General features: G+C 35.7%; 1 protein-coding gene across 2 annotated transcripts in view; it reads right to left on the reverse strand.

Moving 5' to 3' along the window:
- Nucleotides 1–484: 484 nt before the first annotated feature.
- Nucleotides 485–23,708, reverse strand: part of grid1a (glutamate receptor, ionotropic, delta 1a) — a 435,683-nt gene continuing 412,459 nt past the window's right edge. The window contains exons 13-17 of one of the 2 annotated variants that reach the window (XM_056477339.1): nucleotides 16,937–17,132; nucleotides 11,313–11,479; nucleotides 8,773–9,013; nucleotides 5,777–5,912; nucleotides 485–1,795 (exon numbers count right to left, since the gene is read on the reverse strand). In XM_056477339.1, coding sequence (XP_056333314.1) covers nucleotides 1,407–1,795; nucleotides 5,777–5,912; nucleotides 8,773–9,013; nucleotides 11,313–11,479; nucleotides 16,937–17,132 — 1,129 coding nt within the window. In that variant the 3' untranslated portion in view covers nucleotides 485–1,406. The remainder of the gene's footprint in view (nucleotides 1,796–5,776; nucleotides 5,913–8,772; nucleotides 9,014–11,312; nucleotides 11,480–16,936; nucleotides 17,133–23,708) is intronic. The other variant, XM_056477338.1, reaches the window with a different exon arrangement.

Raw genomic sequence — 23,708 nt, forward strand, 5'->3', positions numbered from 1 at the left:
AATCACCCCCCCCCCCAAAGAAAAATTAAACTCTCTACTTAGTCGTGAGTATATGGAAAACAATAGATTTTATTGTTTTTCATTAAAAAAACAACAGGGGCATTATGTAAACAAACTGTCATTGTTTGGGTTAAAACGCTTGAAATGAATGCATTTTGGTAGTTATCATTAGGACTGATGCTGGTAAAGAAATTTATGTCAGTGAAAGTGTAAAAAATAAATACAAATATGAGATAAATATGAGATAAATACTTGGTATTTTATCTTCTATGGACTGTGTATTTTTTTAATCAATGCACAATGATTAATCACTTTAAACATAAATGTGTATACATAAAAAAAAAATCTATTAATTAATTAATGCAATTCATTGTTCTTTAAACCAAACTGCTGAACTGTTAAAGATTTTTTAAGAGATAGTCATTCCAATAAACACTAAATGGATAAAAGATTTGGCGCAAAAGAGTTTATTTTTGAGAATCTCAAAACATCAACTGTGATTTTCCTGCAACATGTTAAGATCATTACCATTCTGGCTTCATGACCAAGATTTGTATATAATTCAATTTTCTACTCAAGAGAAGTTAATATTGATATGTTTATACTGTATCTCTCTTTCAGCCATGTTTTAAAAGTACATCGTAAAAGAATTTCAGGTACATATAATGTACATATATCTCCCTTTTAGAATGTGTCTGATATTAGCTTCTATCTGAAAATAGCGTATGCTGGAGTCTACAGATGATGTTTGTACACACGGCTGTCAAAGGCTAAGACAGCGTCAGCCTCCATACAGAGTATATGACGAAGAGCTGCTACTAAAACTTTGTTCCCTGGGATCAAACGCTACACGAGCGATGCCTCCACAAACCCGCTGATTTATTTCTCCTTAAAGCTTCTTTTATATTAAACAAAGAAAAATAAAGTATAAGATCAAACGATTTACAGATCATTGTTTTCTTCCGTCTCTTCTACTTCAAATGACAACCAAAAAAAAAAAACAACAACCTTTAAACGTGGCACTTAGAAAACATCCACAAGGAATTCAGATTTTTATTTTAGAACAAAATTTACAAAGCCATTCAAACAGTCTGTATTGTAGGTAATTACTTCTTTTAAACTCAACTTCAAAAAAATCATGAATATTCAAAATACACTTTGACTTCACTTTGCTGTCTCTCGTTATATACAAATATGTACAGGCAAGGAAAAGTCAGCGCCTCACAGTCATATGTATCTGTACTGAAAAAAAGATTCTCTCTTCATATCTGTTTGTATGTGTACGTAATTGTATAAATGCAACCAGACCTGGTCCGAACGTTGGGGTGGGGGTTTGTGGCGGGCTGGTTGGCAGTCTTTTGGAACGCTCAGACCGGTCGGCTCAAATCGAGGTCCCATGGCTTGGATCAATGGCTTCTGGGATGGGTCCCCCGGGCACTGCCTGGTAAGAGATGGGCATAGGTGTCTTTATGGGGCTCTGGCGGAAAAGGCCTCCGTTGGGCGCCCGGTGTTTGCAGCGCATGGAGGGCGGCAGAGTGGAACTGCTGAGAGGGAGGGGGAGGCTCCGTCCGGGCACGCGGCCGACCCCAGGAGCCTCCTGGAGGAACGAGGTCACGGACAGGCCTCCAGGGGGAAAATCTCTCAGGGCCTCCTGGGAGCTCGGCTGTGGCCGCATGCTGCCCATGTCCAGGGCAGAGATCTCCAGAGACTGACCTGGCAGCTGCTTGTGTGCCAGATCGTCCTCCATCAGCCCACTCAAACGGTGGTGAACCTGCTCCAGATTCACCTCTTTGTCCTGGGAACGACAAAGAAACGGCCAGATTGAGACCGGCTCTAAGGCGGAGGAAAGATGAAAGGGCTTGAATTGATTTGTGGGGTGGAAGGAAGAACAGAAAAGCAAAATTGAAAAGCAAAAAAAGGTGGACGAGCACTGAAGCAAGAACAGATGTCAATGGAAACAACGTGGAAGTGCATGTGTGCGTGCGTGTGATCTCTTGGAGAAGAGCAGAAGGTGTTTACCAAGGGCTTCAACAATCATATCGGCTCTGATTAATGATAGCAATTACACATGGTACTACTGACAGCGCAGAATAATCTTATCCAAATAAAGGCAAACCCATTTTGTCTTCCATCAACTCCAGTGAGCGAAAAAGGTCTGAATGCTAAAATAGCTTCACATCCGAAAAGTTACGAAATCAATGATGCAAATGCATGGGGAAACATGGGCTACAAATTGAATTGGGAACACAAGCTTTGGCGCTTCGATGTTTCAGACTTATTTTGGAGGAGTCATGAAAGGGGTATTTCTTCATTCTTTGATACGCACTGGCGTGAAATAGCTTCGGTCATGCACCACTGATGCTGTGGCGTGCCACTTAATGAAAGAATCAAGCCAACATTAACAGCCTGCTAACTGCTAACATTTTTTTCTGCAGAGTTCTGATAGTCATTTAATTCTCATGTCATGCATCCTCTGTGGGAGAACGAGGAGGGTGGACGCCACACTATGAAGCATCGCTGATAACCGCTACATCCTGGACTACCATGTTAATCATTGTTCTTCCTCTCAGGATCAGTAATGCATCCTTTCCATTTAAATGGGATGGTTCACCTCAAAATGATAATTCAGACATCATTTACTTTCCAATCCTGTGTGACTGCATTTCTACTTTAGTTTCATTATACGGACAAATCATGCTTAAAAAAAGCTTCTGTTGTGTTCTGCAGAAGAAGGAATGTTTGGGATGACTTGTTAGTTACAGTAGGTTATCGGTGATACAAAACTGCTTTAATTTGATAAGATATAGTGATCATTTCTTGAGTCCTTGAACAAAATGTGTTTTAAATATTCACATCTTTTGTTGAGATGATTTGTAAATTAGGAAGAGTTAATACAACATATTTTTGGTTTTGTTTTCAACTTTCTGCATATTTGGATCTATTTTCAAGATGTAATAAGTATAAATGTAAATCATTGTGATGTTTTCTTTGAATGAGAGAACAGAATAATTTTAAAGTATTCTAGCCTACAAGACTAGTTACTTAAAAGTCTTGTTGAGGCCCATTCAGGTTTTTTGGACCTTATTTCAGCTACATTTCTCCCCCAAAACATACTAACAATTCATATTTTAAAAAATAAATGCAAGCTTGTCCAATAATATCTAGCAGCAGACCTGCAGGCTCACACACGTTTCAGGCACACACAATCCAGCACACAAGATCTAGGCAAACCATATATGGTTATGACGGATGTTAATGTTATTAACGTCTTCTCGGACATTTTTAGATATATATTTTTAATAAATAGTGTAGACGGGCGAACGGAGAACATTGTTTCCGATCATCATTCAATATAACAGACTGAACAGTTTTCTATCAGTCATCATAGATGATCAGTCATTATTTAACTGACATAGTCAATGTAGCAGATAGTCGTTTGCTGGCCTTAGAAAACATCCACAAGGAATTCAGATTTTTATTTTAGAACAAAATTTACAAAGCCATTCAAACAGTCTGTATATTGTAGGTAATTAATTCTTTTAAACTCAACTTCAAAAAAATCATGAATATTCAAAATACACTTTGACTTCACTTTGCTGTCTCTCGTTATATACAAATATGTACAGGCAAGAAAAAGTCAGCGCCTCACAGTCATATGTATGTGTCTTCTCAGACATTTTTATATATATATTGTTAATAAATAGTGTACACAATAGACAATAGTGTACACTATTTCACAAATATGACGATTGAGACGGGCGAACGGGGAACACTGTTTCCGATCGTCATTCAATATAACAGACTGAACAGTTTTCTATCAGTCATCATAGATGATCAGTAATTATTTATCTGACATAGTCAGTATAGCAGATAGTCGTTTGCTGGCCTTGCTGAAACATTTTTTAGAGATATATAAACGATCTAAATTGGACAGGTTTAATGCATATAATGGATTCATTATAATGAAGGAAATAATAGTAAGGTAATATGTAAAGGCTTTAATACATCTTTATATGTAAAACAAATCTTTTTACATTTAATAAATGTATAACACTATATTTATATTTTACTCCAGCAATTGAAGAGTATTTATTTGCTTAATTTTCTAATAACTTTTTAAATAATGATTTTACACGTTAAATACAAAAGTAAATTAAAGTAATATATTGTTTTTAAACTATAAAGTACTGGTAATTTGTGGTAATTATAGTTGCAACAAATATAGTCATACTATCAAATTAACTATTAATAATTGAAGAAAAAAAAAATATATATATTACTAACAGTTGTGACAAATTATTGTTTGTTTTTTATATCTTACTACAAAATGATTTTAACATTATGACAACATTAAGGTCCTGAATTAGTTTATTACACTTAATCCTACAATTAGAAGGTCTATCATGTTTTCTTTGTGTATGTGGATATGTGAATAAAGTCATAAGTATTATTTGAGTTTCAAAAACAGCACAGATGTTAAAAAGATTGTTACGATATAATAATGAAATAATGACTGAAATGGGAAACCCTAAACTGTTCACACTCTAATGAAAGACAATTGTAGCACGGGCGGTCTTGATCGCCAATATTAGAGAAAGAAAGTAGGTGGCGATAATCCTCCTAAGGAGTTAGTCATAGTTAAAAAAAATAATAATAAAAAATAAATAGAAGACTGTCATTAACCATATAAGTTTAGCCCCTGCCTAGATTGTGTGTGCTAGATTGTGTGTGCCTAAAACGTGTGTGTGTATGCAGGTCTGCAGCTGGATATACCTCAGCATGTACATCAATATTTCTCACATATTATTATAGCACAGTTTGTGCTAAATACAAAAAATACATGTTGGCCAATACTATGTGATAAGCAGCTAAAATAAGCACAAATGTCAGGGCATGTAGAAACATCTTAGGGGCCCCAAAATCACCTCAGATCCCAGAGGGTTAATAAGGCATCAATACCAAATTAGTGTGCACTAGCTTGCGAATATCAATATAGTGATACTTCAGCATTGATGTTCCCACCCCTAGGGTAAACTCCTTCTACTTTGGGGTGAACTCTCTCTTTAACTTCCTTTAAGTACCATGGTCGAATCAACTGTATATTTCACAGTTCTGTACCATTTTTGGGTAATTAGAGGTGTCACATTATGGGACTACGTTTCTGAGTCATAAGATCAATGGAGAGATAATTACTGTAGAGCTCATGCAGCTGTAATAGAAAGTCTGAATGTGCCTCTAATTAAAAATGCATTAATTTGCCATTAAAATACACCCAATTTGGGGCACTTACAGCCGTGACAAACAACACAACTGGAGGCCAATCTCCTTTTTTGGATTCCAGATTGCAATGTTTTGGGATTTTATCGATGTGTGGCCATTGAATGGGTGATCTGATGGATGACAAACAGATGATGAATTTGATGAGCGCGTGGAGCGAAATGGAGAGACACACAGTGGGATTCCTGTTAGTGCTGCTTTGGCAAAGAGATTCCATGAGTAAAATCTTCCCCTTTTTTAGCTTGCTAAAGAGAAAGTTTGTATTAATCCACACAATATGGACGAATTAATCTCTCTGACTCTGCGTGTGTGCCGTCAGTTAGTTCTCTATGCATGAGGGAGTCATAATTACCTTACCACCCACATCCACAAGTGCAATCTGATTGATTTAGTGTCCTAACCCCCTCCAGGAGGACACTTGCTCCTCCTCTAAATGACTCTATTTTGTCAAGCACCGTTCACCCCACTGACAGGTATCCCTGCTCAGGTCTCGGCTGACCTGTGTAAAAAGCCTGCGTGTCTTCCCAGTCTCTTTCTCTCTCTGGCCAAACGTCCCGTGCGCATCCTGCAGCAGGTGCGATTTCATTATATGCCAATGACCCAGACGCCATCTCCAGAGCGCAGCCCTTAGTGTCCTGCATGAGACCATAAAGAACCGGTGACTGCCTGGACATTGGCATATAATTGCAATAAGAAGACACAGAGAGGGGATATAAAACGTAAAATGTGCAAAGTTGGTTATTGTGTTGTTCTTATTGCTTGCCAGAGCTCAGATCGCTCCCTTCATAAAGTGCATAACCAAAAACAATACATAAATAAACAAACACTCAGACTATACAGGCATACGCAGACTGAACACCCTTAAGCAAGAGCAAGAGTTGGTGAAAGCAATATAGCCTGAAATCTAGTAAAAGTTCTTCATCTGTGTGCTGATAATTCAAATCCAGTCACAGTTCAAGCAGTTGACTAATGGTGGTCATAAAAATGATGTCTGATCATTATTATTCAAGAGTGTCTATAAAATTTAATCTTACATTATCGACTATCAACGTTCCTGAACTGTAATAATATGTGGTTTATGAGCTGTTGCTCTCACCAACGGGCTTGCTTTGGCTCAAGCTATCACCAAAGTGAAAAGAGAGAAGGAGAGGAGACAAGGACGGAAGAGTAACTGCAGAACACTTCAACATGAGTCAATAAGTCACTGGCTTTCTCATTGCACACACTTTAGTTTAGGGATCCAGGTATATCCTTTGCCTAAAGCCTATAACGAGCGGAGAAAGTAGGATTGACAGAAATTGCAAATTGGGGATGTTTGTATGCTGAAAGTTACTTGGAAACAACTATTCAACGAAAGGAACTATACATGTCGTTGGCCAGAACATGGAGTTAATGAGTTTGATTACAAAAGCTGTCATGTCCAGTTAAATAGGTAATGCATCCAAAGCAGAAAAGTACGTAACTATTTTCTGTAGTTCCAAACTCCTTATTTTGTGGAACACAAAAGAAGATATTTATATGAATGCTTTAGCTCTTTGTGTAGATTATAAAATCAATGGCTGCAAAACATTTAAGCTCCAAAAAAGACATGAAATCAATATGAAATTAATTCAAAATACAATGACATGAAATAAAGCTTATGTCAGTTCTAATTGTTTTTCACATCACGTGACCAAGTTTCATCGGTGGTTCAACTAGATGGAATAATATGTCCTGTCTGGAGCTTAAAAGGTTTGGATACCTTTGATTTGAATAATTACACAGAAAAGCGACAGAAGGGGTAGGATGGTTTCAAAGATTAACGTATTATAGAAAAAAAATAGTAGGTTCTATCAATTAATTACTGATTGGATTTTAAGATGTTACGCCGAAAAGCAGATAAATGCAAGCAAGCATGCAGGGATGGCATTTAAGCCGACTAAATAATTGGAGACGTCTGGCATTCATCAGCCTAAAATTACAATTTGCTGTTAATTTACTCACCCTCAGGCCATCCAAGATGAGGAAAATAGCTAGTCTTAGCTTAAAATGTGGTTTTTGGTGATTCATATAATTCCATGGTCACCATGGTTCCTGATGATACACTGAGGTCTTATGAAGTGATCAGTCTGTGTCAGAAATTGAACATTGTTTACAACATTATTACCTGTGATCCACAGCTTCAGGCAAATGGAGTGACCTCCAGAGAACAAATCATTCTTTAAAAATTGCACTTTTAGAGAACCGACTGAACCAGTTGACCAAATCGGATTGAACTCTCTGAGACTGTATTTCAAACCAGCACAGATCTATAAGTTACTTAATCAAAACTTACTTTTGGACATGTCTGACTTCTACTATACACGAGCCAATATATTTGCATATATGATAGAGAGATTGTTAATACCTTCAGCTCTCCAATTACTCCAACAGAGACTGAACAAGGGAGAGAGTTCTGACTTGGACCAAAGAACGGATGAGCTGGTGGGAAGTGCATGTGTGAACTGGGTACTCTAATGAAGGGGCCAATTTAAAGTTTTTATGGTTTCTCATGGTTTATATAAAAAGGTAAGTTGATGAAGACTTGACGGTCTTGTTCATATATTTTATATATCTATGTTTTCTATCATTATTGGTGCTTACGTTATATAATTGTAGAAATTACATCACTGCATGATTAGAACGTATTAAATGTGCAGTTCTTTTAATATCTAAACCCAAAACAAACTGTCAGAAAAAAAACCAATTCACTGAAAAGAATCAGAATAAACCTATTTAGCCAAGGCTGTGGATAACATGTTATAATGTTGTAAATAATTTTAGGTTTCTTTCACAGACTGACCATTTAACATTATAAGACCTCAGTTAATTCATAAGGCACAGATTTTTATTTTAATTCTGATAGTGATGGTAATTCACCAAGGAACATTGTTTCAACTCTTCAATCTTCATTAATGTTCTACTGAAAAATGCTTTGAATGGCCTGAGAGGGAGTAAATTAAATGCAAAATGACACTTTTAGGTGAGTTTTAATTAAAGATGTGTAAAAGAACAAAACAAATGCATGAATAAATGAGATAATAACATGCATTTAGAAATAGATGAGCTGAATTTACATTTCATGCTGGCTTTAAGCATTCTCCAAATGATCTTTCTGTGTTCTACTAAGGAAAGTCAGTGATAGGGGATTGGAACGACACGGGGGTGAGTAAATGATGACAGTTTTCATTTTTTGGTGAACTAGTCCTTCAAGTAATCTTATAATTGTTTTCTTAGGTGCTTTTCTTGAGTGATTCCCTTCACCCTTCCCTCTTGCCTTCTCTTTGGCAACACTTCAGCAAATGGGAGGCAGTAAGTATTTGATGGTCACACCTATAGCTGGGTGTACTGGAGCTCGACTAAATCGGGGCTTGCGTCAGTGGCGTCTGGATCCATAAAGTAGAGTGTGGCAGTGGTTGTACAGTCCTGGGCGCGGTGGGCAGGGGTTGGCCGTAGTTTGGCCGCCTGTGGGGTCACCTCTTTGGGCTGTGCCCGCTGGCAGCGTGGCCCATTCCACCAAGACTCCAGAGCAGCCACCAGGCAGGCGAGCAGCAGCCCTGCTGCGAGAATGCAGAAGACCCCAGCGAAGCTGTGCAGTCTCAGGGCACGACCCTCCGTCTGGGGCTCTGCATGCTTGTCGAGGTCGCAACGACCTTTCCTCGGCCACCACTTCTGCTTTAAAATGTCAAGATCTCCTTTCTCCTGCAGGTCAAGGATCCTGAAATGGAGAGAAAATAGCTTGTTATGAGAACAGTGGCATAGATTTATCAGTTTTTGCTTCTAGTACATCCTGGCTGTTTGAATGTACTATCAAGCATCTTTCATTGGAGATTTATTTCAGTGATTACGATGCTTGTGGCTTGCTATACTTTATTTATGGCAACAAAAAAAAAGAGAACTAATATACACTGTAGTGTGCAGTATTGTATTTTGTAAATGCGAGGAGATGTATCCCCTATACTGTCATATTCCAGGATGACAATGTCAAGATCCATCCTGTGAAAGAAGGCTTTATTTTGAATCATCAATTGCCCAGCAACAGATCTGAACCCTACTGAAAATCTTAAGATGTGCTGGGGTAGATTTTACTCCTTTTAGAGGTTCTGCACAGAGTCAGACAGAGACTAGATTCATGACCATGATATGTTTTCCAACATATGCTTTTTCCAGTGTTAGGAGAAAAAAGGTTTTTATTTTTTATTATTTTGGTTCACTTTTACGTTCTATTAAATAAATGTGTCATGTATAATAAATGTGTCATGTTCATGTATGTATGCAGGTCAAAAGGGCCAGGCTCTGTGGTGCAAAGGCCAGATAAATACAGAATGTTTGATAAATAATGGACTGCACCCGGCCAATTCCTGGAACACAAGTTGATTACTTCTGTGTATAAATGTGGGTCGAGGGAGAGAGTTGTTGTTGCAGATTGCCTGAACATAACATTGAGGGACAGCTGTGACCCGGAGCTCTGTATATCAAATTATTAATTTGTTTTAAATTAATTACTAATATTTTTGGCATTGAAAACCCTCTCCTGACTTCTCATTAAACACGCATGGAATTAGCTAACATTCCAACATTAGGTATTGTAGGCCGACACGGAATCTGCGATTTCTGCAGATTTTTAGCCCATCATTGAGTTAATTTATTTACTTGTGTAAATGTGTGTCAATTTACATTGATTCAGTTTTTTAAATAATTTCAGTAATAATATTGGCTAATATGATAATGTTCAGTTGATTTATTTACAATTTTAGTAGGTAAATAAGTAGATCTAGATGGATTTGCATTCTAAACATTAAATATAAGTAAAAATATATTATTTTTATTTCATATATTAAGTTTTTATGTACGATACTACCAAAATATTTCCTCAAAAATCTGAAGATTTTTACAAAATTTTCTGCAGAAATAGCAAAAAAATGTCAGCAGATTCTGTCTGGTCCTAGGTATTAGGTATAATTAATATTAGGTATCTAATTTTTTTAAAGCTAAAGAATAATTGAGCTTTTTCCAAAATGATTAGCAAGGTGACACAGACAAAAAGGAGATAATGTGGCAAATATTACATTTAGTGGTCAAGGAACATGACAGAGGAACAAATGATCAAAATTTAATACTGCACTCAATAATAAAAAAAAAAACCCTAAGCAATTATCTCTTTAATTAAAAGGCAGAGATACAAGGTTCTCAAATAGTGTGAACAAACTTTGCAAAGCGCTGAAAAAAAACTTAAGCAGTGGCAATGAACATTTGCTCTTCTGCAGGATCTCAATTTTAATTAGCTTTCTCTTTATCCATTGACTCGTTTTATTCTTATTTAAGCATTTCAATGCAGGAGACGTTCAGAAATGCAGATGTATTTGTAAAGAATCCAGAGGAAAAGGTCAGTAACTAGTGCTAGCAAAGAAAATGTCAAAGGTTGAAAAAATAAAGTCTGTCCGACAGCAGTTGTCCTGGGTATTAATTTAAAATGTGTTTGATTCTAATTCCCCCTATCAGTCTGGCAGGTGATTGCAGAGGATTCTTCATGAAAATGCATTTCAAGGCCCTGATGCGCCTGATATGTGCATTATTAATTGCCGGTGAGCTTACCTCCCTAAAGCTAATTAGTATGTGAGTGGAGCAGAGCATCAGTACGAGCTGAAAATATGAATGCAAATTATAGTCAAACAAATGAAGGGCTGCAGGGTGAGGTGCTTTAAAGCAGCGGAGAGAAGAAAGGATGGGTAGGAATGAAGATAAATGCGCTGAGAAGCAGACACTGGTGATTCAACACGATTCATGGGTTCTCCGGCAAGACTGCGTCTGCCAAGGAAATAAATGTAATGTAAATGAGAGAAAGGACAGATGATGAAAGGAAAAGGGAAGCAATCCATCACAGTCATGCAGTGTGATGTTTACGAAGCTATGGAGCTTGATATTGACTTGAAATGATTGAAATGGTGGTGTCTATCCTTCAGCTGCTTTAACGACTTGTAACATTCTCCGTGATCGCTATGAAGGGAAGTGCTCACTTCTGTGAGAAGAGGTCTCTGTAGGGGCTGCCATGCTGCAGAGCCAGGCCATATCCTTTACTGCTCATGCCGTTTCCGGTGACCACCAGCGTACAATCATCGTCTGTCAGAGCTGCGTACTCTAACACCGCCATGTCCCACAGGAAAGCAAATGGATCCCGCTTCACCTGGGGGAAAACACACACATGGTACGGCATGATGTTTAATTTGCCGATTCGTGACAGAACATCGCGGCGGGGTTTTGTGTTTTTGATAACAGTAACGTAAACATATCTCCAGGTTATGCCGAGACGGAGAGCTTCTCCTTTCAGTCATTCAGCTCTTGTCAGACAGGTCACAGACATCATTCAAAATGAAAGATGTTTATATTTCAGTGAAAGTCATGAGATGGCTTTGAACTTGTTTCTAGCCTCCCACGCTTCTTTGTCAGGACATTTCATTCTCTCTCTCTCTTGGGAAAATGGCTTTCCCCATCATACTAAATAAAGCAGCACAAGCGTCCTCTTTCCTCTCCGTCTCTTTTAAAGTCAGGCTCTATCGCAGCCACACGGTTATGACAAACTTTCATATGACAAGTACAAAGGCAGGAAAAATGGATGTCAAAGAAGAAATGACAAAAAGCTCTCGTCCCCTAGCTCTTCCATATAAACATGAAATTTTCCCTACCTCTTTGTAAAGCACAACAAAAACCTGCCACAGGCTGAAATGATATTTACAGCTTGTCTTTAAAGTGTACATCTATTAGTAGGATTTGTGTGCTCTCAACCAATTCAAGCACTGATTTCAAATCAGTCAATATAGAAAGTGATCAGTTACACAATGAATAACCTCTAATAAAACAGGATGAAGGAAACTAGGTATTCCATTGTTTTGACAGGCACTTTTAGGCACCATTTTTAAAATTAAATAAAATGATATATTTTAATTATTATGAAGGTCACATTCAAACTCCTTTTGATTGTTCCATCCCCAATCATTCATTTTTGCTAAAGGCATAAAAAAATCCTTTTTAAGTAATGGATCACAGTGTTCAGATTCAAGGGTACTGACATGTTTGAACAGGTTCATTTATATGAATTCAGTTAATGCACTGTAAAAAAGTCAGTAAAAAAAAAAACCTAATCCAACATTATTTCCTTTCGCTTTCTCTTGTTCACTCAACTTTTGAAATCATGAGCTGCACTGACCTACAATTATTTGTCAGTACAGTAATACAAAAAACATTTAGTTGGGTTAACATAAGATTATTAGTTTTCTGGAAAGGTGAACTACTCTATAACAAAACTTTTTATTTTTGTCTGCAGAACAGGAATGCCTGAAGTTGAGTGAACAAAAAAATCATTTTTTCTTGTGTACTCAACATTTTTTTCACCTTTAATTGATAGGACAGTAGAGCGTATAGACAGGAAAGCGTGGGGAGAGGAGAGAGAGGAAGGATCGGCATAGGACCTCAAGGTGGGAATCGAACTCGGGTTACCCTGAACACCAGAGTGCCATGTGTCGACACACAAACCCCTACACCATTGGTGCTGACGTTTTCCAAAAAAACTCTTTTGGAAATTGGTACCAAAAAATAATACATTATCAGAACAAAAAAAAAAAAACATAGTTCAATTGAAAAAACTAACTAAAACAGAGACAAATGTTAACAATTTTTTTATTAGACAGAATTAGAAACTGGACAGGAGGCAAAACAACAATAACGGTAAACAAGACAAGGATCAATACATGGCAGGACAAACAGGGAAAAATGCTTTGTAATGCTTCACATGTGAAGCATGCCTTCCTGGTTTTTCAATGATGTTTTCAAAAGTTGAGTACACATAGTGGTTAGCGCGTCGACACATGACAGATTCCCACCTTAAGGTCCTATGCTGATTCTTCCCATCTCTCCTCTCCCAACACTTTCCTGTCTATACTGTCTACTGTCCTATCAATAAAGGTGAAATAAATGTTAAGTAGATGAGAAAAAGCGAAAGGAAATAAGGATTATGTTTTGTTTGTTCACTCAACTTCAGGCATTCCAATTCTGCAGACAAAAAATGTTCACTTGGCACAACTTAAAAAGTTTTGTTACAGAGTAGTTCACCTCTCCAGAAAACGAATAATCTAATGGTAACCCAACTAAATTTTTTATTACTGACAAATAATTGTAGGTCATTGCAGCTGATGTTTTCAAAAGTAGAGTGAACAAGAAAAAGCGAAAGGAAATAATGTAGGATTATGTTTTTTGTTGTTGTACTGACTTAAAATGTTTTACAGTGTATAATAACACATTTATTTATTCACTTTAAAACAACTGGAAATTGTGTTAAACTGTCCTTTAGTTGCGCTCTCATTCTCATAAAATATTCACAATAATAAAACAATTACATAAAAAATTACAACAAGGTGTGAAATGTGTGCTGTGGGAGAATTTATTTTCTCTTCCACGTGGACAAAAGTAGCCACAGTTGAAGAAACACTTGCATATCTGTTGGACAATTACTGGCAGTTAAACACTTCACAGCATGGATGGCCTGACAATGGCATTATTTAACACCATCCAACGTGCGTGGGTGCAGCCATACAGGCCTCTATTTCTCTGTGTCTTATCTCTTTTCATTATTCTGCTTAAGAAATCAATTCTCTGACTGCTGAATTGTTAGCTTAATAGCCAGTTATGTAACCAGGCTGAAAACTCTCATAAAGAGATTCATGGTTGTGTTGATGTCTCTTGTGAAAAGCATGCCAGTGGATATGCGCACACTCTGTGACAATAAGACGAGCTGTGAAATTTAATAGCTGCAATTTTTGAAGTTTTATCAAAGGTTTTGATGTGGATATCGAGTTTTTTAAAGATTCTCTTGGCATCAGCAGCAACAGTTTATATACAAAGTGACTTTGAAAGTTCTACCAAACATGCATAAACATATGAATGCATTCAGCAGCATATGAATTGTAATTTTTATGACTCACACAATATGGAAAGATATTACATTGTCTGAGCCATGAATATTTATCTCAGTATTTATCTCTTTTGCATTTTCTCATGTTTTCTGTCAGACTTCCATGCTACATTTCCTTTTCTTTTGTTAATAGTGAAAGATGCCAAAACAGCCCTGTTCAAAATCCAAACAGGCTGCATTTTACTAAGACTATTTCTGTTTTCTATGAGAGTTTGAGACAGCCAACCAGCATCGGGCACATGTGCGGATAAATGGTATTGCAAATTTTGCATTTGACATTAGCACCAAGGATAGTTCTCACTACCCATCAGAAATTCAGTACCATGGACAGCTCTCAACATAAGCAGTATACAGCAGAAATTCAGCACAAATGACAGCTCTTAGCAGACACCAAACATTCATTCATTCATTTTCTTTTCAGCTCAATCCATTTTATTAATCTAGGGTCGCTACAGCGGAATGAACAGCCAAATTATCCAGCATATTTTTACGCAGCGCCTGCCCTTCCAGCTGCAACCCAACACTGGGAAACATCCATACCTATAGCACATGTCTTTAGACTTGTGTGGGAAACCAGATCACCCAGAAGAAATCCACGCGAACACGGGGAGAACATGCAAACTCCGCACAGAAATAACAACTGACCTAGCCATGGCTTGAACCAGCGACCTTCATGCTGTGAGGGGATCATGCTACCCACTGCGCCACCATGACACCAAACAGCAGATAGAAATTGGGGACCTATTATATCACTTGTTGTAAAGTTGTATAAATAAAATATAAAGTTTAATATAAAGTTGTATAAAGTAAAATAAGTCTCTGATGTCCCTAGAATGTGTATGTGAAGTTTCAGCTCAAAAATACCCCTTACACAATGTTTTATAATTCTTTTAAACTGCCCCTTTTAGGCTTGGTTATTAGTTATGATTTTTTGGCGACTGTTGCTTTAAATTTGAACACATTCCTGCATATGCCTGTGTGTCAGCATAGTGGCAGATTCAAAAATAAGACTAATGTCCTATGCTAATGAGGGAGAGATCATAACTACTGGATAGAACTTTCCCTCTCTGATGACATGTACAAAGGGAGAATGTCAATCAAAGTGTTTCTGCAGATCAAAGTGTTTTTATCAAGTGTGATTATGAAAAATTAAATAGTTTAGTAGATAAGTAGGTAACAGATTTTTACAATTAAAAGCAGGTTATATTCACAGACTGTTGCCACACAACTGTGTTTAAACCTTTTATAAAAGTGATTTTTGCATAATAGGTCCCCTTTAAGTCTTTACAGTATAATAAAGTCTCATCTAATCATCTGTTTCAAGTGTTGTGCAATACTATGAGAACATAATATGCTATAACTGAACATACAGTATATGGTTTTGTTTAGTGGGTCAGTTGAATGGATTAACCCAGTGTAATTCAAAAGAATTTGCTGATAGGTCTTTATTGTTCAACATGCTTATTTGAACAAGTTATTGTATTATATATATTAAATGCTTTTTTGAAAAAGGTTGAAAAATTAACATGAAAAAGTACAAGAACCCATGTATATATACAGTTGCAGTCAGAATTATTAGCCCACCTTTGATTTTTTTTTCCTTTTTTAAATATTTCCCAAATTATGTTTAACAGAGCAAGGAAATTTTCACAGTAAGTCTGATAATATGTTTTTCTTCTGGAGAAAGTCTTATTTGTTTTATTTCAACTAAAATAAAATCAGTTTTTAATTTTTTAAAAACCATTTTACGGTCAAAATTATTAGCCCCTTTAGGCAATTTTTTTTCGATAGTCTACAGAACAAATCATTGTTATACAATAATTTGCCTAATTACTCTAACCTGCCTAGTTAACCTAATTAACCTAGTTAAGCCTTTAAATGTCACTTTAAGCTGTATAGAAGTGTCTTGAAAAATATCTAGTCAAATATTATTTATTGTCATCGTGGCAAAGATAAAATAAATCAGTTGTTAGAAATTAGTTTTATTACTATTATGTTTCTCTCCATTAAACAGAAATTGGGGAAAAAAATAAACAGGGGGGCTAATAATTCAGAGGGGCTAATAGTTCTGACTTCAACTGTATGTTCACATAACCTTTGGAATAATTTATTTTAATCTATTACTAAGCATAGTCTACAATCTAATATAAGAAGCACTTATTCCTTCCTGCTATGGTAAAACATTATAGACATATTTTATTATGTTTGTACATGTCTCTTTTGTTAAGGGCTTCAGGTAACCTATTATATATTATTTCTCCAGGAAATGACAATATGACAATCAGCGCTTTTGTTCTCTCTCTCTGTAAACACTCAATTTCGACACAGCGTCTTATATTCAGGTGCAAATTAAATATAATACCCTTGTAGTCTACAATTCATACCTTTCCAGACTTCAATATATTTGAATGTTTTTGAAAGAAGTGCTGATTAAGGCTGAATTCAACCAAAACAGTGCATATTATTACAATTCTAAACAGCTAGTATAGTGTATATTCTATAGGTAAAAAATGATCAAGTTTAAAGATGTTTTTCATGTCATTTATTCCTTATATATTTTTTAAAACTTTTTGCATGCATTATAAATTCTATGACACGTTTTAGGGCATCTTTAACCCTTGGAAAAGCCATTTTCCACCTGATGAGACGTGTTAGCAGGACGAGTTTGTGTGATACCTTGCGGATGCCTTCAGCAGGAGAGGTCACAGAGTTGTCCTGCCCCTGATTTTTATTGATAGTTCTCCACAGCTCTGCGAATGTGCTGTCTTGCTCCAGGGGGTTCGTGCCCTTCACCCTGAAGTACTCGAACACAGCCGACTCTCTCACCGTTCCGTAGTTTATCTCCGACTGCTTGGAAAGGTCTTGAAATGTTCTGAATCAAAAAGAAAAGTAAGAAAATGTATAATCACATATTCCTCGAAATGCACTTTACATTAAAACAAAACAACAACAAACACTGATTTAATAACAATGTGGAACACTGCAAATTTAGCTAATTAATATGCCTATGGTGTATGCTAAGAATTATTGATGCCTGATGTTCAGAATGCGCTCGTTAAATTGCCACTGTGTTCACAGGCATGTGCCAGATGATTTGATTTATTATTTTAGTGTTTAAACAATCTGGAGGTCTAGATATGCCTCAAATGACAGCAAAAACTGTGAATGGTACATTTCACAACCTGCCTAAACAGTGTGAAAAGAGCATCAAACAATTAAAATCACACTGTCACTGGAACCAAACATTTGAACACATCATATAGCGCTTTTCAGCCAAATGAATACAATGAGACAACAGTGTAAATGTGCGCACACAAACACACACACATACATTTGATTCTTTCGTGCTCTCTTTGAGTTTGCATAAACAAAGCTGGCAAAAAACTCACACAAAATTTTTTTAACATTTCTGAAAATCCAGATGTCATAATAATTCAGAAATGAGATGAGATGAATGATATCAAATCACTATTAATAGCTGTAGTGAAATATAAAACAAATAGAAAACCATATGCCCAAATATTAAATTAAAATCTTTTTTTATATTATTTGCTTTATTATTGTTGACTTTGTTTTTTTTACCAACAGTGTTATTTTTTTACTCCATCATTGTCTAGTTTTGGGAAGTTTTGAAATAAAAACACACACACACATACAGTTGAAGTCAGAATTATTAGCCCCCCATTTATTTTTTCCCCTAATTTCTGTTTAACGGATAGAAGATTTTTTTTAACACATTTCTAAACATAATAGTTTTAATAACTCATTTCTAATAACTGATTTATTTTATTGTTGCCATGATGACAGTAAATAATATTTGACTAGATATTTTTCAAGACACTTCTATACAGCTTAAAGTGACATTTAAAGGCTTAACTAGGTTAATTAGGTTAACTAGGCATGTTAGAGTAATTAGGCAAGTTAGTGTATGACGATGGTTTGTTCTGTTGACTATTGAAAAAAAAAATTAAAGGGGCTAATAATTTTGACCTTTAAATGTTTTTTTTTTTTAATAAAAACTATTAACTTTTATTCTAGCCGAAATAAAATAAAGAAATAAGACTTTCTCCAGAAGAAAAAAAATTATCAGACATACTGTGAATATTTTCTTGCTCTGTTAAACATCATTTAGGAAATATTTAAAAAAAAGACAGAATAAAAATTCTGACTTCTATATATATATATATATATATATATATATATATATATATATATATATATATATATATATATATATATATATATATATATATATGTGTGTGTGTGTGTGTGTGTGTGTGTGTGTGTGCAGTTTGCCTTCTGTAAATATTATAAATATATGAAGAACTCTTCACTTAAATAGAAAAACATTTCAAGTCATGATAGCGCAGACGATTTGTCCTTCACCTCTCCATGACTCAATTTCTCTCATATGTGCTCATGAATCACAGAGATATGGGGTCAAGCCACTGACTGCTGTATTTCCATTGGGTAATATGGGGTTAATGAAAGAGCCTTATCTACTAAAAACATTACAGCATGAACTGCCTCTGCTAGCACCTATCTAACAGCATGAAAACCTTCGGGTGGTTTACATTTGCTCATGCAAATAGTATGCTATATATGTATGTTTTCTATTTAAATGTTTGCCCAAGGCAGTGAGTTAAAAAGCTGCTTTGTAAATTAAAGTATTGTGAAAAGTTGTAATCCAATGTATTTTAATTGCATCATCTGTGGCTTTGAAATTTGCTTTCAGTTCAGATCGTTTCATGCCACGCTGTAACAATCTCAGAATTTACTGTGCACACACGTTTAATAAACAAATATTTAAAAAGGTTGTAGTAAAATAAAAATTAATTAGTTTTTTTTTTGGTATATTGAAAAAAAGTCTTCTAGTTAAGTGTTTTGCCTTCCTTTAGTCACTTATATAAAGGAATTCACCATGTGATTTCTAAGACAAAACCTAAAGCCTTTATGGTGTTTATTTTGTAACAGAACTTATAGAACATAGAAAACAATGGGACAAATAAATGTACTGATATCTGATGGTATATTTAGTAGCTGCAAACTCTTGGAAAACTTGAGTAAAGGAGTCAAAATAACACTAAGAATACATCAGTCATACACATGAATGAAGATCTGCTGCATTTCAGAACACTGTAAACAGACAACGTTGTGAATAAACAGGCATTCTGTCCCTTTTTTCTGGCTGAATCTTGTGACATCATGTGCTGTTTTTGTATTTTTTATGTCTTTGGTCTCTTTTCAGCTCATATTTCAGTCGAACTGCTCCAGAGTTCAACTGTAAGTGGACTGAGATCCACCTTTTCAGGGGTCTGTGCCCATTTGTATGGTGTACACTGAGATTCAGATGACAGCCTTCACCACTTATTCAACCGAACCACACAAACAAAGCAATCATATCAGAGTTCGTTTTAAGCAAGCCAAATCTGCAGAGTGTGAACAAGTGCGACGGTTTTCCACTTCAGAGATTATTACAATTTTAGAACTCCTGCAACAATCAGTCTCTAATGTAAATGCACAGTAGGCGGCACTGAAACTGGCACAAATGAAAAACGGATGCATAAACAGTATGTGTTCATTAATTATTTGAATTATTGGGGGAAAATTATACCCCCTAACAAAATACAGTTCTAAATGAGTGTGCGTCCCACAGCTGCTGCTTTCCATCTGCAAGTTCCGATGTCATGCAGTCCGTGTGTGATGTTTTTAGGGCAGCCGGCTGCTCTTCCCTCTAGCGTAATGACACAGTGTTGCTTCTCCTTCTGGTTTTAGTGGGGAGTGATTTCATGTTGAGATAAGCATCTTCCATCACCCTTGACAAGGCTATTTAACAGGACTTGTGCAATTATTTGCACATTCAATGAGTCAGATTGTTAATCTTGAGAAGATAAAATCAGTAAAATTAATCAGTTTAATTATGCTTATACTGCCACAGCTGGGGGAGGAAAAAAAATACTACGGAAATATGCTATGCATGGTGTCTCGCTGCATTTATGATGTACTCATTTATACTTCAAACCCCACTGAGCAGCCTTTGTAGAGTTTGAACTCATCTGAAAATACAGCAATTCCAACGCTATCTCACAGCATTTCATAACTTTTTGATTTGTATGAATTTGTATGATCTTGTTCATACAATTGGGTTTGATTTGCTAATCCCCTAATAATGGTTGGGTTTAGGAGTGAAGTTTGGTGCCATGCCTCCTTTTCTAAATTGCACTTTTTCATACAACTGTAATGAACTCGTAATGAAATACAAATTAATTCATTTGAATTATCCACTAAACTGACAAAACGTAAAATAGTTACATTTCTTTGTGAGATCAGGATTTTTTCTACTGGTGATCGAGCCAGTGGTTCAGATTTTTACTTGCGCTGCCAAAATTTTCACTGGCACCACCAAAAAAAGTTAACAGCTATTTCTTAGGCACTACTTAGGCACATTTTAAATAGTCTGTCAAAAGCCAAACATAGCCTAATTGTATACATATACTTTTTATTTATTTTATGTATTTGAATTTCTATATATTTTCTTATTTTCTTTATTTCTATAAGCAAAAATGTGCACTTTAATTTTGACACCAACAGACATCATCACTAAATATAAATCAGAGAGCAGAGAGATACAGTAAGACTTTCTCATACATAGCCTCATTTCAGTTGTCAAGTTTTGTAAAAATCTCCTCTCCTCCTCTGGAGTCTATCAATCTGACTCTACTGCAATCAAGCTAACTTCTGGGCCTGCGCTCTTTGTCTCTCCTTCTACCTCTGGTAACTTTAATTTTACATTTAAGCTGGGTACAATTTATATCATATGCTTTTATCATTCCATATTTTATAATTTTTTACAGTTATTTTGTAACTAATTCAGTTGTAACCATAGAGAATTACTGTCATGAAATCATTTCATTTTCAAGTATTTGTGAATTACTTTTGATTTAACATCAACGCTTAATAGCTCCATATTGCATACAATACAATCACATAATATCAACGCTCTACCACATTTATAGCTATTAATAATGCCCTAATTTCCGTTTTTGGTATAAGATTGCAGATGCACTATCTGTAAGAAACCCATTCCTACAGGATAAACAGCACTGGGTAATATTTCATCATGCGTTCACTTTCGTATTACCGGTAGGAATGACATACTGATCACTCTCTTTTCATATATCCGTATACAGTACAGTGCATCTGGAAAGTATTCATAGTGCTTTACTTTTTCCATATTTTTTGTGTTACAGCCTTATTCCAAAATGGATTGAATTCATTTATTTCCTCTAAATACTGTTCACAATACCACATTATGACAATGTGAAAAAAGATTTTTTGAAATTGTTGCAAATTTATTAAAAATCACATGTACATAGGTATTCACAGCCTTTGCTCAATACCTTTCACAATAATATGCACTGTATATGGCTATTACACAACCATAATACACTGGGATATAGCCTAGTTTGTTGGATCGTTTTGCTTTCTCCCAACAATCGATCCACTCAATTAAAAAAACTAAAACACAAAAACATTTAGCATTGCAAACAATACAATTAACTATAAATTTACCACCATACAAATGCTGTTAGTTTTCCTATTACTGCTATTTAGCATTCATACATTACATTTATAATATATCAGTGAAGACATTTACAGTGTTACAAAATGCTATATTTAAATAGAAGCCTTTGGCTTATAAAAATATGATATAATCTTTTAAATAAAAAAGTCAAGATATTGACCAGCACATGTGTCAATAGATCTCAAAATAATAAAGCATGTATTTTATAGTGTTTTAAAATTACTTATAAAATGTAAAATAATAAGAAATTAACTATTAGCCGTGATTCGTGTATAAACCCCATGCAAGCAGTTAAAAAACAGCTAACACTGGATGGGTTCTTGAGATTTAATTTGAGCACCATGCTCTTTTTAACTTGATGGTTACTGTTTTTTAAAAAATGTGTTTTTAAGACAATGATAGCCAGGAATATTTTTCTGACATATTTTTTACATTATATGCTAAATATTTAGTTATATTATATAGTTTTATTTATAATTTATATTAATCACCAATGGCTATAAAACAAGTTGTGTTGAGTGTATATAATCTGTAATCTTTATGCCCCTTCAAACCACTAGACCTGACCCATTTGTAATCAAGATGTTTAAATAATTCATTTATTGAATTTCATTTTGGATTAGTCCCTTTATTAATCAGGAGTCGCCTCAGCGGAATGAACTACCAACTTATCCACCATACTGTATGTTTTACTCAGCAGATGCCCTTCTAGCTGCAACCCATCACTGGGAAAATGTTTTAAATAATTTGTAAGATTTGCCAGATTTGGTATATTCTTTCATTTTTTTCAACAGTAAATCTATCTATTATGCAGAATGATGATTGATTTTTCAGCCTATATTTTAATATTTTCTTCTCACATTCTCATCATTTTTTATATCAGACAATTACTTACATTTAATATGCTTTTTATGCATTTCCAATCACTGGAAAATGGAATGTCAGTTTGGCACCTATGAAATATAGGACTTATAAACAGATATTGACATCTATAATTAACTGCATTCAGTAGATCAATTGAATCAACATTTGATGCAAATGTTTAATCAACATTTGACATTTAATGAAATTTTTCGGGGGACTAAGCACATAAGCACAAACTACATGCCTCCGAATGCCTCTCATAGGGCCTAAACAAAAGAAATCAACAGAGGTGCTCTAAAAGGTATTATTAGCCACAACGGGGAAATGAATTTGGATGTGATCCATTATCTTGTTTTTGTTTTGTAAGAGAATGTTCTAGGTTGGATGCACCGCAGCAAAAATAAGCCCCATTCAGGCTTAATTATTTGTTGTGAAGCTTATAAAAGCACACACATACAACTGCATCACAAATCATGCAAATTAAAAAGGCTACTAAATACTCACAAAATAAATATTTACAAATAAAACTCATAACAGTAGACATATCTACTGATTTTATGGCAAAAGATCTTTCAGCAATGAGCCAGCTAACTGGCCAGTGATCAGCCTTTCCATCAGCCATTCAAGGCCCTCTGCCAAAGTGAAGCTCAGGGACCTCAGAACTGAGCACAATGTTTGTCAAGCCTGAATCCCATTTTACATCTAAGGCTGGTGAGAGATATGAAAGACTCCCAGTGGGCTCCCCACGTGCTAACGACACCGTATCATGCAGCAGCAGGTCTGCCTGATTTTAATAACAGTTACAAACAAGGTGATTAGCACAACCACAGCAGCTGTGGATGATGCCACTGAGAGATGGAGGAAATAATCCCCTAGGGCCTCAGCACACACACATGCTCACAAGAGCTGAATAAAAAATCTGACAGCAGCAAACTCTCCATTAATGCTCCACAGCAGAACCTTTGGGCAAACGGCGAGAGGCATTTTGCCGGTGAACTA

This window comes from Danio aesculapii, chromosome 17, assembly GCF_903798145.1.
Source record: "Danio aesculapii chromosome 17, fDanAes4.1, whole genome shotgun sequence".
NCBI lineage: Eukaryota > Metazoa > Chordata > Actinopteri > Cypriniformes > Danionidae > Danio > Danio aesculapii.